Source organism: Hordeum vulgare, chromosome 2H, assembly GCF_904849725.1.
Source record: "Hordeum vulgare subsp. vulgare chromosome 2H, MorexV3_pseudomolecules_assembly, whole genome shotgun sequence".
Classification (NCBI taxonomy): Eukaryota; Viridiplantae; Streptophyta; class Magnoliopsida; order Poales; family Poaceae; genus Hordeum; species Hordeum vulgare.
In genome coordinates this window covers 104,047,113-104,058,458 of record NC_058519.1, presented here as the reverse complement: position 1 = coordinate 104,058,458, position 11,346 = coordinate 104,047,113, and the positions used below count along the sequence as shown (strand labels likewise).

General features: G+C 45.6%; 2 protein-coding genes across 4 annotated transcripts; one reads left to right on the top strand and one right to left on the bottom strand.

Moving 5' to 3' along the window:
- Positions 1–1,075: 1,075 nt before the first annotated feature.
- LOC123425359 lies at positions 1,076–4,162 on the top strand. Its single transcript, XM_045109048.1, has 4 exons — positions 1,076–1,504; positions 1,606–1,686; positions 3,407–3,582; positions 3,720–4,162. Exons 1-4 carry the CDS (start codon positions 1,210–1,212, stop codon positions 3,912–3,914), a joined length of 747 nt encoding a protein of 248 aa, XP_044964983.1. The 5' UTR covers positions 1,076–1,209; the 3' UTR covers positions 3,915–4,162.
- Positions 4,163–4,468: 306 nt separating this feature from the next.
- LOC123425358 (nuclear transcription factor Y subunit A-7-like) lies at positions 4,469–10,632 on the bottom strand. Of its 3 annotated transcripts, XM_045109046.1 has the most exons (8): positions 10,456–10,632; positions 10,292–10,356; positions 7,448–7,541; positions 7,195–7,357; positions 6,741–6,853; positions 6,590–6,655; positions 5,591–5,758; positions 4,469–5,190 (listed from the first exon to the last, which is right to left on the bottom strand). In XM_045109046.1, the coding sequence occupies exons 3-8, from the start codon at positions 7,481–7,483 to the stop codon at positions 4,834–4,836; spliced, it is 903 nt and encodes a 300-aa protein (XP_044964981.1). In that variant the 5' UTR covers positions 7,484–7,541; positions 10,292–10,356; positions 10,456–10,632; the 3' UTR covers positions 4,469–4,833. The 3 variants fall into 3 exon arrangements, with proteins under 3 accessions (XP_044964981.1, XP_044964980.1, XP_044964982.1); XM_045109045.1 differs by lacking the exon at positions 10,292–10,356; XM_045109047.1 differs by lacking the exons at positions 10,292–10,356; positions 10,456–10,632 and adding an exon at positions 7,659–7,749.
- Between the last annotated feature and the right edge of the window lie 714 nt (positions 10,633–11,346).

Genomic DNA, 11,346 nt, shown 5'->3' with positions numbered 1-11,346 from the left:
CTCCGTATGTAGACATCTAATAAAATCGCTTAAAAGACTTATATTTAGGAACGGAGGGAGTAAATAAGACACGAGTTACCATGCAAAAAAATAATTAAAACTGTAATAATCCTAGAAAGTGTAGTATTTTCAGAATACTTAAAAGATACAGAGCTACCAAACAGGGCCTAAACATAAAAATAATTTGCCACCCTCACGATAACATAATTTGTCCTTAAATACATTTGTTTATTTTTGCGATGGAGAAACACTTGATTTTCCATGACTAAAGAAATCTTATGTCAGATTCTTTAGCATTTCCAAATGAAAAAAGGGCAAATTGTGGTTGGCTGGGCCTCTATGGGCCAGACCGCCCTGGTTTCTGCCGGAAGGTTCGTGACGAACAATCCAAAAACCCGTATTTCTCCACGGCAAGGAAGCAGCCAGTAGAGCATCGCCGTTTGTCACCCGAAAGCTGTATTGATACAGTGTACCTATCCCAAAGTCCTTCCGGTCGCACTCCGTCCCCTTCAGCATTTCGCCATTATCTGAAGCCACCACATGCTGACATGCATAGCCCTGACTCGCCGCGTAGCGCTAGATATTTTAGTAGTAATCGTTCCTGAAAAACAGTTTCCTTCCTTCCAATGTCCGAGGAGTTAAAACTGAATATACATACACGCAAGTCCAGCAATCTGAAGACCAAGAACGAGAAATGATTTAAACATACCAAGTTACCAAATCCAGTGATAATAAACCTCGATTGAAAGTGATTTCGGATAGTTTGAGATGTTACCTGACATGGGTTCACTCCATGGACAAGAAAAGCAAGAAACCGTGCACCACGCACGATGAATCTTCCTAGGCCCGCCTCGTAAAAATCCAGCGACACATGTCACACACACACTTGTGATACACAGCTCTTATCCAAACCGGAACACGACAACTCTATCCGCATGGCTGGTTAGATGTTGCATTTGGACGATAGTTCAAAAATTAGCGTGTAATATATCGAGCATTTTTTTCTTCTGATTTTTAGTAATAAAAGAGCTAATGTTTCTATGGACCAATCTAATTTTTTTTCTCGCTTCTCCTTTTTCCTTCTGTAGTCTGTGCCACGCAGCAGCACTGACGAAGGTCGTAAACCTGGAGGAGTGAAGCACAGAACGGAGTGAACCGACGCGCGCGCACCACCGTTTACAGTTAGCCAACGAATCTCTGCCAATCGCCATGCTCGCCTACCTCCTCCACGCGCCCGCCGCCGCCGCCGCGGCGCCCAGCCCGCTCGCCCTCCGCGGGCCGCTGGCGGCCGCGTCCAAGACCCCCTTCCTGCCCCCCTCCGTCGCCCGCCCGCACAGGCGCGCCGCCGCGGCGGCCGGCGCCTTCTCCGCCGGCGCCGTGGGCCCCATCGCGGCCTCGCTGCTCGAGGGGCCCGTGCTGCTCTGGGCCGGCCGCCTCTGCGTCTACTACGCGCTCATCCACATCGGGCTCGCGGGATCCCCGCGCAGCCCCTTCCTCTCCCACGGTAATAGCATCTCGCGCGCGCGCCCCGCGAATGATGGGATGATTCGTGCGGTTCGGTTCGGAAAGGGAAATGGGTTTTTTGATCTTGGTGTGGTGTTGCAGAGATTCGGGGCGAGGACGGCGCCGGGGACAGCGACCTAGGGTTCTCCAAGTGGGCCGACAAGCTCCGCGGCGGCGCACCAGGTATCCGTGGTGTGGATTCAAATGTTATCGACGATGATATGATCTTTTGTGCACCGCTGCTCATGCTGCGTTTAGTGGAGTGGAATGTGAATACTGTGAGCTGCGAACGGTACAGTTTGGTATCCTGGCTAGTGGGTCTGGGGTGGATTGTGGATAAGGAAGGATATATTCTATCTAGAATCTGTTGGAGTGAGCTTTCTGCTCGCTACCACGGATCAAAGCACATGGTGATAAACAGCTTTTCATCTCTGGATGAGGTTTGGTCAAACTGGGGCTGAAAAGGTGGAAGCATTTTGTGTGTGGGTGCTCCTACTCTAAGGGTTATGACATGAGGGGATTGTGGGGAAATTTTGTTTGGGATATAGGTAGAAAAAGGCGACGAACTTGCAACTCTGCCATGCCTCATGTTCGTCAGGGTTTGTTTGCTGTTGACAGGAGAATCAGAATGCCTCACGATAGGAGATTGCTACTATCATGGAACAGAAACATGCTCGTCAGGGTTTGTTTGCTTTTGACATGAGAATCAGAATGTTCACCTGTTTGTGGATTGTTTGTATTACTTAGATGTGTGGCTCTAAGGCGTATTTTGGTTGTCAAATTCAAGCTTTGACCAACAATTAAAGATGGGGGATACCGCTATTCATGCATGGATGGACGAGTGACCCCGCTGACAACATCAGTAGATGACTTCTCTCGCGGGTAGTAGTCGACCTTTGTTAAGCTTCGCCAGAAGTATCTTTCTTATGATTGTGATTTTGTAACTATTGATAAAACATCGTTAAAAGTTGAAACAAAGTTACAGTCAAAGCTATAATTGGTAAGTCAAGTATGCCTTGTCTATCCGGACAGAGGGAGTACTGTGCAAGGAACTCTCAAACTGGGAAGAGTACTACATGGAGGATTTGTGGTCTTGATAGTTTTCTTGGCTCTGTTTTTTAGTACTTCTCAGTTTTGTCACTATATTTTTCTTAGTATCTCTTGTGTGTATGGTATGGAGGATACTGACAATCGCTTGTTTTTCTTCTTCACGTTGACATATCTAAATTCCAGTGCTTATATCTCTGTATAAATACTTTTCCAAAACTGTAGTAATTATGATTCCAATTTCTTTGCTTCTTTTTTGTGATACACATTTAACTATCGAAAGGACCTAAGAACCCATTTTTGGTGTCGAACCTCACCTTACGGGGATCAACCTGTTTCTTTTTCTTGATATAATACAGCCTACTGGTAACATGGTTAACCTTTCAGGCTTCATGTGTTAAATGCTACTCCATCTGTAATCTAATACTCCCTCCGTCCCAAAATTCTTGTCTTAGGTTTGTCTAGAAATGGATGTATCAAAATACTATAACATGACTAGATACATTCATATCTAGACAAATCTAAGACAAGAATTTTGGGTCGGAGGGAGTATAAGATGATTTAGATCAGATCTAAAACATCTTATAGTATTAGTTTACAGAGGGAGTATTCCGTTGTTTCTGTATCGAGGACGCAGGAGACAACGCATACCCAAATGGTTTGACAAGTGATTCACAAGGAAGCATCATGATTTTGGTGAACACCAGAATGTTGGATCCAGTACAGTAGATATGTGTCTTTGATGCCTTTATGGGGACAAGAATCTTGAAAATATTGTAGAAGATGTGTAATTCTAGTTCATTGCCCATTATATATGGTTTCATACATGAAGCTGATGCATGCTCTTGTTATTCAGGTGACAAAGAAGGCCAGGATAAATGGAAGCTCGTCAGCAAATGGAAACCCACGACCAAAGGCACACTCAAGAGGATGTACCGAGTTCCTTCGAAGGAAGAAGGTCGCCGAATTCTTAAAGAAATTGCTTTGGTTCTATCTGAAGATGACAATTTTGTGGATGCTTCCACTCACAAGGTGATTTCATTCTTCAGCCAGGAGAAATACATTTCTCTAGCTGTTTTGTCTGCTTCGCATCTCACAAACTGAGATGTTATCTTGTTATTCTTCTAAAATCCGTGCTCTGTTAACTGAATGTCTCAACTTTCAATCAGGGTTGTCAAATCAGGAGGGAGAGTGCGCATGGAGAGAGCGTATGCTGCTACAATGTAAGAGCTTTGTTTGATGAGCTCCCTGGCCCTCACCTAGTTCTGGAGATTACGCCTTTTCCTGTTGGAACCCTTACTGAGAATGACTACCGCAAGGCCGAGAGGCTTGAAATGGTGCTGAGGATGAGTGCCTCCCTTTAAACCTGAAGAGCCATTTTCCACTTCCACCTCATAACTCCTTTTTGCCCAGATTGTAAATTGTCTACCATTGGGTCTGTAAATTGATGTTGTGTTGCTAAAAGCTCCCCTTTAAACCCGAGTTCTGCTCAGCATTTTGAGATATTTGAGGCCAGAACTCTTTTTCTTTTGTACTCACAGGCCTTCCTTATTGAGGGAGGCATACTGAATTTCCATTTGCTAGTATCTGATATGCAGGCGATTTATTCCTAGATTTCACCTTCTGGCACGTGCAACATTGTTCAGATTCAACATCTCTACCCTATTGCCAGTGAAATATTTTTGTGGCAGAAGCTAGAGTTTGCTGATGAACGTTGAAGTATGAGATAACAATGAACAATAAGATGAACTCATGTAACATCCACTAGACCATCATTCACCTATAATTGAGATCACTTTCAGGTTCGTTTGGAAATTCATGTTTCAGAAACCCAATGTGATTTGTGTTTGTGGCAAGTCACCAAATCAAATGCAAAATGTGATACAAAGTTGCAGGTACTGAAATCAGGCAAAGCAGGTTGCAAAGTTGCTTAACTGCAACAGCATTCCTCAAAAGCTTGAAGCTCAACCACCTCTGAGTTAATTACCAGATACATTCACAAATCACAACAGGTAAGGAAGGACAGGCCTATGGTGTCTCAACCATGCCCGACTCCGATCTCTGAGATCATCAGGGTGTGCCTTATTTGAATAAGTACACACAAAAGAAATCTGATGAAGATTTCAGTCTCCACATAGAGTGTCATCAGCACACCAGTGCTTTCAACTAGATGAAACTCAAAAGGACTAATAACAATGTCTTGGTACTGCAACCACATTTCCGGAACATCTTCATAAGCCAAGGATGAATTGCCACCGGCGCCGCACCAGAGGATGCTTTGCTTTACCTCATCATGGAAGCGCGTTGGTGCATGCCGTTCGGGGCCAGCTTCCCGTTGCCGTTCAGTGCAGCGAAGCTAACCGTGGGACGGAAGCCAAGTGAGGGGAAGCAGGCGCGCTCCTGATTAGCCAGCATGCCGGTTGTTGAAAAGCTTGACATGTTGGAAGGAGCTGATGCCAAAGGTGCGAAGGTGGGACTACTCTGAAGGACTGTATTCTTGCCAAGGACCTTTGTACAGCTTGCACCACCTGAAGCCTGCTTCTGCTTCTGCTCCTCGAGTTGCTTTGTGTTGAGGAACCGCCCTCCTGTTCCACGAGCTCGCTTCATGGCATGGCGGTGCCGAGATTCATGAAGGTATGGCTGGATGGAAGGGGCAATGTTAGAAAAGGTACTTGCTAGGTAAAACTTATAGTTCTAAGTAGATGGGTACAAGCCTTCAGAAACTAAAATTCTGAACAAAGGAATGTTGCAATTTGCCTGCCCGAGGTTTCTTATCAAGGTTTGTTACGAAAGTGCTCAGGTCAGATTAGTACTATGAATATTACCAAGGCAGCCTAATAAATCTATGCATTGGTGCAGCAGTCAGCAAATACCAGAGAAAACAGAAGCATTTCTTTACAAAAAAAAGTATCAGGAACAAAAATTCTTTAGTACTCCCTCTGTCCCAAAATAAGTGATGTAAATTTAGTATTAAGTTAGTACAATTTTTGTACTAAACCAGCGACACTTATTTCAGGATGGAGGGAGTATATTATATTACCTTCCGGGCTTTCACCAGCTTATTTTGGGCCTCCAATTTAGCACGTATCTGTCTCCTCCTAAGAATTGCATGGTATTGCTTCGCATTAACAAACATTGGCTCTTCTGCTGCAGGCTCAACAGGGAGCGGCACACGAGAGTTTGTTGCAGCATTTAATTGGGGATGAACCTGGGTAAATAATACACAAATCGTTGATGTAGAACCATTAGTCTTTTTCCGATAAATATGACGAGAAGGGGGGGGGGGCATTTTTTAACAATCACATGAAACTATATGCCATAAATATGACCACTATCATGTGCATTGGCAGGATCAAAATATGATTTCAGTTAATCATATCCATTGGTTTCCACTATTTCTGATGCGATCAATAAAGCTCAAATCCTTAATGTGGAAAACAATGAAAGAACTGTCTATGCATTCCTCTTTCATTTGAGAAGACACTTTTTGTGTTTATGTTGCTTCTCAACAGTAATTGAACTCAGCAATAATTAGGTAGGAAGATTATCTTCACAATGAGGCTAGGGCCCGGTCATGGGCAGCCCAGCCCGAAAAACCCAGGCCGGGTCGGGCTTGCCATTCGGGCTGGGCTCGGGCCTTGTTTTGCAGCCCGAAAGATAGTTCAGGCTGGGCTCGGGCTTCTCTTTTTTTGTATTTCGGGCCGGGCTTGCACGTGCGTACACCCAAAAACAGCGTTCGGGCCAGGCTTTCGGGCTTCGAGCCTGAAGAAACAGAGCATTTCGGGCTTCGGGCCGGGCTCGGGCTTGAGAAATGAAGGTCGGGCTTAACAAGCCTGGCTCGAAACCCGCCCCGGCCCAACATTTGCCCGGGTTTAGCTAGGCCATAGCAGAATGAATGAGATCTCCAAAACTCAACAAATCGTAAACAAATTTAAAGAACTCATAAATGAACCACGGAGATATAAATGGGATAGGTAATCACCTTGAACAGTAAAAGCTCTGACAGGATTTAGAGTGGAAAAGGATAGAGCAAACTTACAATAGCGTGTGAGGCATATCCTGGAAAGACCCCAGCGTAAGCATCAGCAGGATAAGGAATATATGCCTATAACAAAATAAAATAAAAATAGCTGGATAACTGACGGCAGCATATGAGATAGAGAACAATTCCCATGATGACATGAACTTACAAATGATTGGCTACAGGCAAGCATTGGAGGGGGAGCAACAGTATCTGGGTTCCCCAAAGATAACAGTGACTTTATCATGTGCTGATCAGGCTTCCCATGATCATTGTCATTGTCTGAAACAAAAAGCAGTGTTACTGTTAACATGAAGATATGGTCACATCAATTCATCTCACTGTAAATGGGGCTTGGGCGATGTGAACATCATCGGAGAGAGTCACTAATAAAGCAAACGACCCATCAGAACTTAGTTTACAGAGATAATCTTCTCTTCATCTTTTGAGAAAAGACAAATTATGAGTTTAAGCATTGGTAAGAAGCATAGTAATAGGAGTGACGGAAAATTAAAGCTCACAAAATGGATACCTAGATTCAGAAAAGAAAAATGCTACTACATCATAAGAGTTGAAACTGCAGCGAAATTCAGATTACTAGTGTGACAATGTGATAATACTACCAGATTGTGATGAGGGTCTTGAGACGTGTTGCTCATTTAGACTACTGTCAGTCATTGCAGGTGCTTCTTGTTGTGACCGGTCAGACTTGGTTGATGAGGAGTCCTGGTCGTAATTCTTATCAACTAATTTCTTCGAATGACAGCCATTCCCTGACAGGAAATCCTACGTGTGCAGAAGCCAGCATATAAGTTTGTTATTTGTGGCGTAACAAGCCCCAAAACACAAGTTTCACTATAAATAGTAACTACTTACATAGTTGGAAATAGGATGGCCAGGATGATCCTCCATTGTACGCACAAGTTTTAGCGTTATATGACGGTATCACTTAGCTCCAATCAACATTTCTCTGCAGGAATTTCTAATTAGCTTAGTTGAAATTGCGCCTTAAACAACCTTCATGATATATTGCCAACATTAAATTAAACATGGTAAAAAGAGAGTTGTCAACGGCAACCCCTATCACCTTGTTTATAATCATTAAACAAGAGTTTGATTTATCCATAATCACTTGCAGTTCATTAGGCAATCAATATTATAACACACCAGACGAACAGTCACATATATGTATGAACATCTGAAATAGATAAAAAAAAAATTAGAAAAGGAGGTTCAAACCCCCGGCCTCTGCATCAATCGATGCATACGACCATTTTTATTAATTATTCAACATAGGTCTAACAAGAACATACATCAAACCATCTGAAGCCACCACTCACACCTACAAAACTCGATAATGTGGAGTGCTCTCACTCCCCATATCTAAAACCGGTGCCGTCACCGATACATCCACATAACGTATCGGAACCCACAGCCGGTGCAGCAGACCTAAAGCGTACACCACATGCACACGTTTTAGATGCCGCCATCATCATTAGGCCGCTAACCCATCTTCAGGAGAGAGATCTGTATCATCCTTGTCAGTCCGTCCATCCGTCGACGCCACCACGACTCGTCAATCCAGACGCGAAGATTCTGGAAGATCTGTCGTGCGTAGCACCTGCCGGCCAGGCATGACACAGCGTAGCACCTGTCGGCCAGGCATGACTTGACATCTCCAACGAAAGCTCCGTGCAAGATGATCGACGCCGCCACGACGCCAAACAGCGCCACCGCCCTGCGCTCATTCGTCCAGACACGAAGATTCTGGAAGAACTGTCGTGCGTAGCACCTACCAACCAGGCATGACTCAGCGTAGCACCTGTCGGCCATGCATGACTTGATAGTTCCACCAAATCTTCGGGCCAGACAAAGCCGCTCCATCTCCTGCCTCTGTCATCCAGCGCTGCTCCACAAACGATGCTCCCAAGAGAGAAACGGCACCACAGTACCGCCGTCGTTCGATCTGGAAAGTCAGATCTTAGGGTTTCCTTCGAAGCAATGCCCACCACCAGCAACTGTCCATGACCCACATAGTGCCACCACCACTCAGCCCTCAAGGCGACGCCTTCAGGAAGGTCACGACGTCAAGGACGCCGCCGCCGCCCACCGGAGTTAGGGTTTTCACCCAAGAGGCAGTGAGGTAGGAAGTGGAGGAGCAGACGTAGACCGACGTCTCCAAGAAGAAAAACGGCGCCCTTGAGCATCGGCGGCGGCGCGGCCGGCCAGGGCCGACCAATGGGTTTCCCCTTATCTGAATCTCCTCCACCAGCTTCATCCGCGGGCACGCCAGCAACACCAAGAAACCGCAGGAGAGAAGCACACCGCGGGTATCTGGATCAATGAAGATCCAATCTGAACAGTGACGAGTACCACCACCCTGCGCTGGCCGACGGCGTCTGGGCGCCGGATCCAGAAGGATCTGACCCGAACTCGACGACGCACGCGACCACCATGTCTTGCCCCTCTCGCAGCCGCCACACCGCGCCACAAGGACGAACCCCAGTCGTTGACGCGCTCCGCACGCCGCCGCTAGGATCCACATGCAGCGCCCCCGCACCGCGTGCTAGTCCGGCGCCTCCTCACGAACGGTCGTCCAGCGCCAGCCATGTCGCGTGAAGGGGAGAGGATCCCCGCCGCCGTCCCTGCCGGCCAGGCTTCGCCCGGCGGCGAGGATGAAGGAGGAGTGAGGGAGGACCGACGGCGGCGGCTAGGGTTACCCCCTGGTCACCCACGGGGGTGACGGGAGGGGGTTAGGGGGGGGGGGGGGGGGGCTACGGGAGGCGGCGGCTAGGGTTACGGGAGGAGGAGGCGGCTCAGTGGATCGTGAAATAGATAATTGGCAATGTCAGAATCACAAATGTTGATACAAAGCTCTAGAAAAAGAAACATTGCAACAAATAAACGGCATCCTGCCACAAGCAGTCATGCATACAATCAAGAGCTGCCTGATCCAAGGGAGCAAGCAGGAATGTCCAGCATATCTAGAAATTGGACGTATCTAGCCTAATTAGCATTATCCGAGAACCAACATAAAAAGATAAACACAACACACTACAGTGCGCTTTATTTCCAAATTTAGGTACAACACATGCGAAAAGCAATAACTTACAGTCGTCCATTTCCAATGGAATTGTCCAACATTTGAATAGAAGGTGTACTTGCTGTCAAGCAAGGCGTGTTATCTCCCATTCGGGTTCTTTCAGATTTAGGCTGAATAAACCTACCTTGAATAAACGTCCGTTTTCTTCCTAGCACTAGCTCTACTTCAGCATCAGATTGCACCTATAGCATGCAGAACACCAAAAGAAATCCTAGACTACTTTTGCTGGACGATGCTGGGTCCAAAATTCCAACCCCAGAATTCCGAGGAGTGTCTGGAATTTCCTTGAAATTTTCCCCAATCAAACCCAACAAAGGCTTAGTCAGACACAGTCCATATGAACTAGCATCTGTTTTCCTGTCACTGTCAATCGTCAGAAATCGTCACAACTCACGCAGAATCTAGCTGCATCCCAACAATTCCTGCAGAAGGAAAATCCAAACACTTCTGGGACTTCCTAGGAAACACGAGTAATACAGTGACCAAAATAAGCAGACCAACGCTCCCCCCTCAAGCAACGCCAGCCAAGAATCTCACAAAAGGGCCCCAATTTTCCGAGAGGCAGGCCACGAAACCAACCAAACGGGGGAAAAAATCACGAGGCGCAAGAAGCGTACCAAACGGGCTGCAGAGTAAGAGTACGGCATGACGGAATCAAGAACCAAGAAGCCACTCCAGGAAACTGAAACAGATGAGAACGATTTTGCCAGGGCGGTGCATGCAAGAACACGATTGGGGATTTCTAGGAGGGGGGCGGGAGAGCAGTCAGGCAGTCACTCACCTCCCCCGAATTCTCCCTTCGAGATCCTCTCCTCTGGCCCTGTCCGGTGGAATCTTCCTTGGACCGAGAAAGATTATGGGCGGAGAAGGCGAGAAGCGAAAGCGGAAGCACGAAGGATCAAGAAGACGAGGAGGGGACTGTCACTCTCCTCTAGCTGCCAAATATGCGACCTACCGTTTCTTTTCTTTTTTTTTTCTTTCTGGGAATAAATGGCCTTCTGTCCACTAGTGTCACGTCACCAACCTCAAATATTGATGGGTGCACCAAGAATTTGATGATCGCTAGTTTTTCTTTCAAAACGTTACAATGAAAGTCATGAGCATACATTCATTTCTATGAACGCACGCATATCCTATTATGAACACATTTAGGAGACTGAGTCGTCAGAAGGCCTGGAATAATAATCTAGAAAAATACGGCCATCAATGTCAAATATATGACTTGAGATTTGATGGACAACATATAGCATTGTTCTCCTAACCATTCAACAATGACGAATCTTGAAAGAAAATGAAGGAGGGACTCAATGTTAGCTGTGTGAAAAAAAACACTAACTCTCAGTTTTTAATTTAAATAGTATTAAATTTTTTATGATGAATATACCTAAATTTAGTTTTTACATTTTTAGAAGGGGGCTCAAGCCTGTTGAAGCACGCCCTTAGATTCGCCATTGCATCGAATCATAAGTTGGTTCGCAAATGATCACTAAGTTGACAATCTTTTATGTAGCATGTTGGTTTTATGGGTGTATCTTCAAGCTAAAATATACTTAATACTCTCCGTTCGAAATTACTTGTCGTAAAAACAGATGTATCTAAAACTAAAATACATCTAGATACATTCATTTCTTCCACAAATATCGAAAGGAGGAAGTATTGTGCATCGATCATG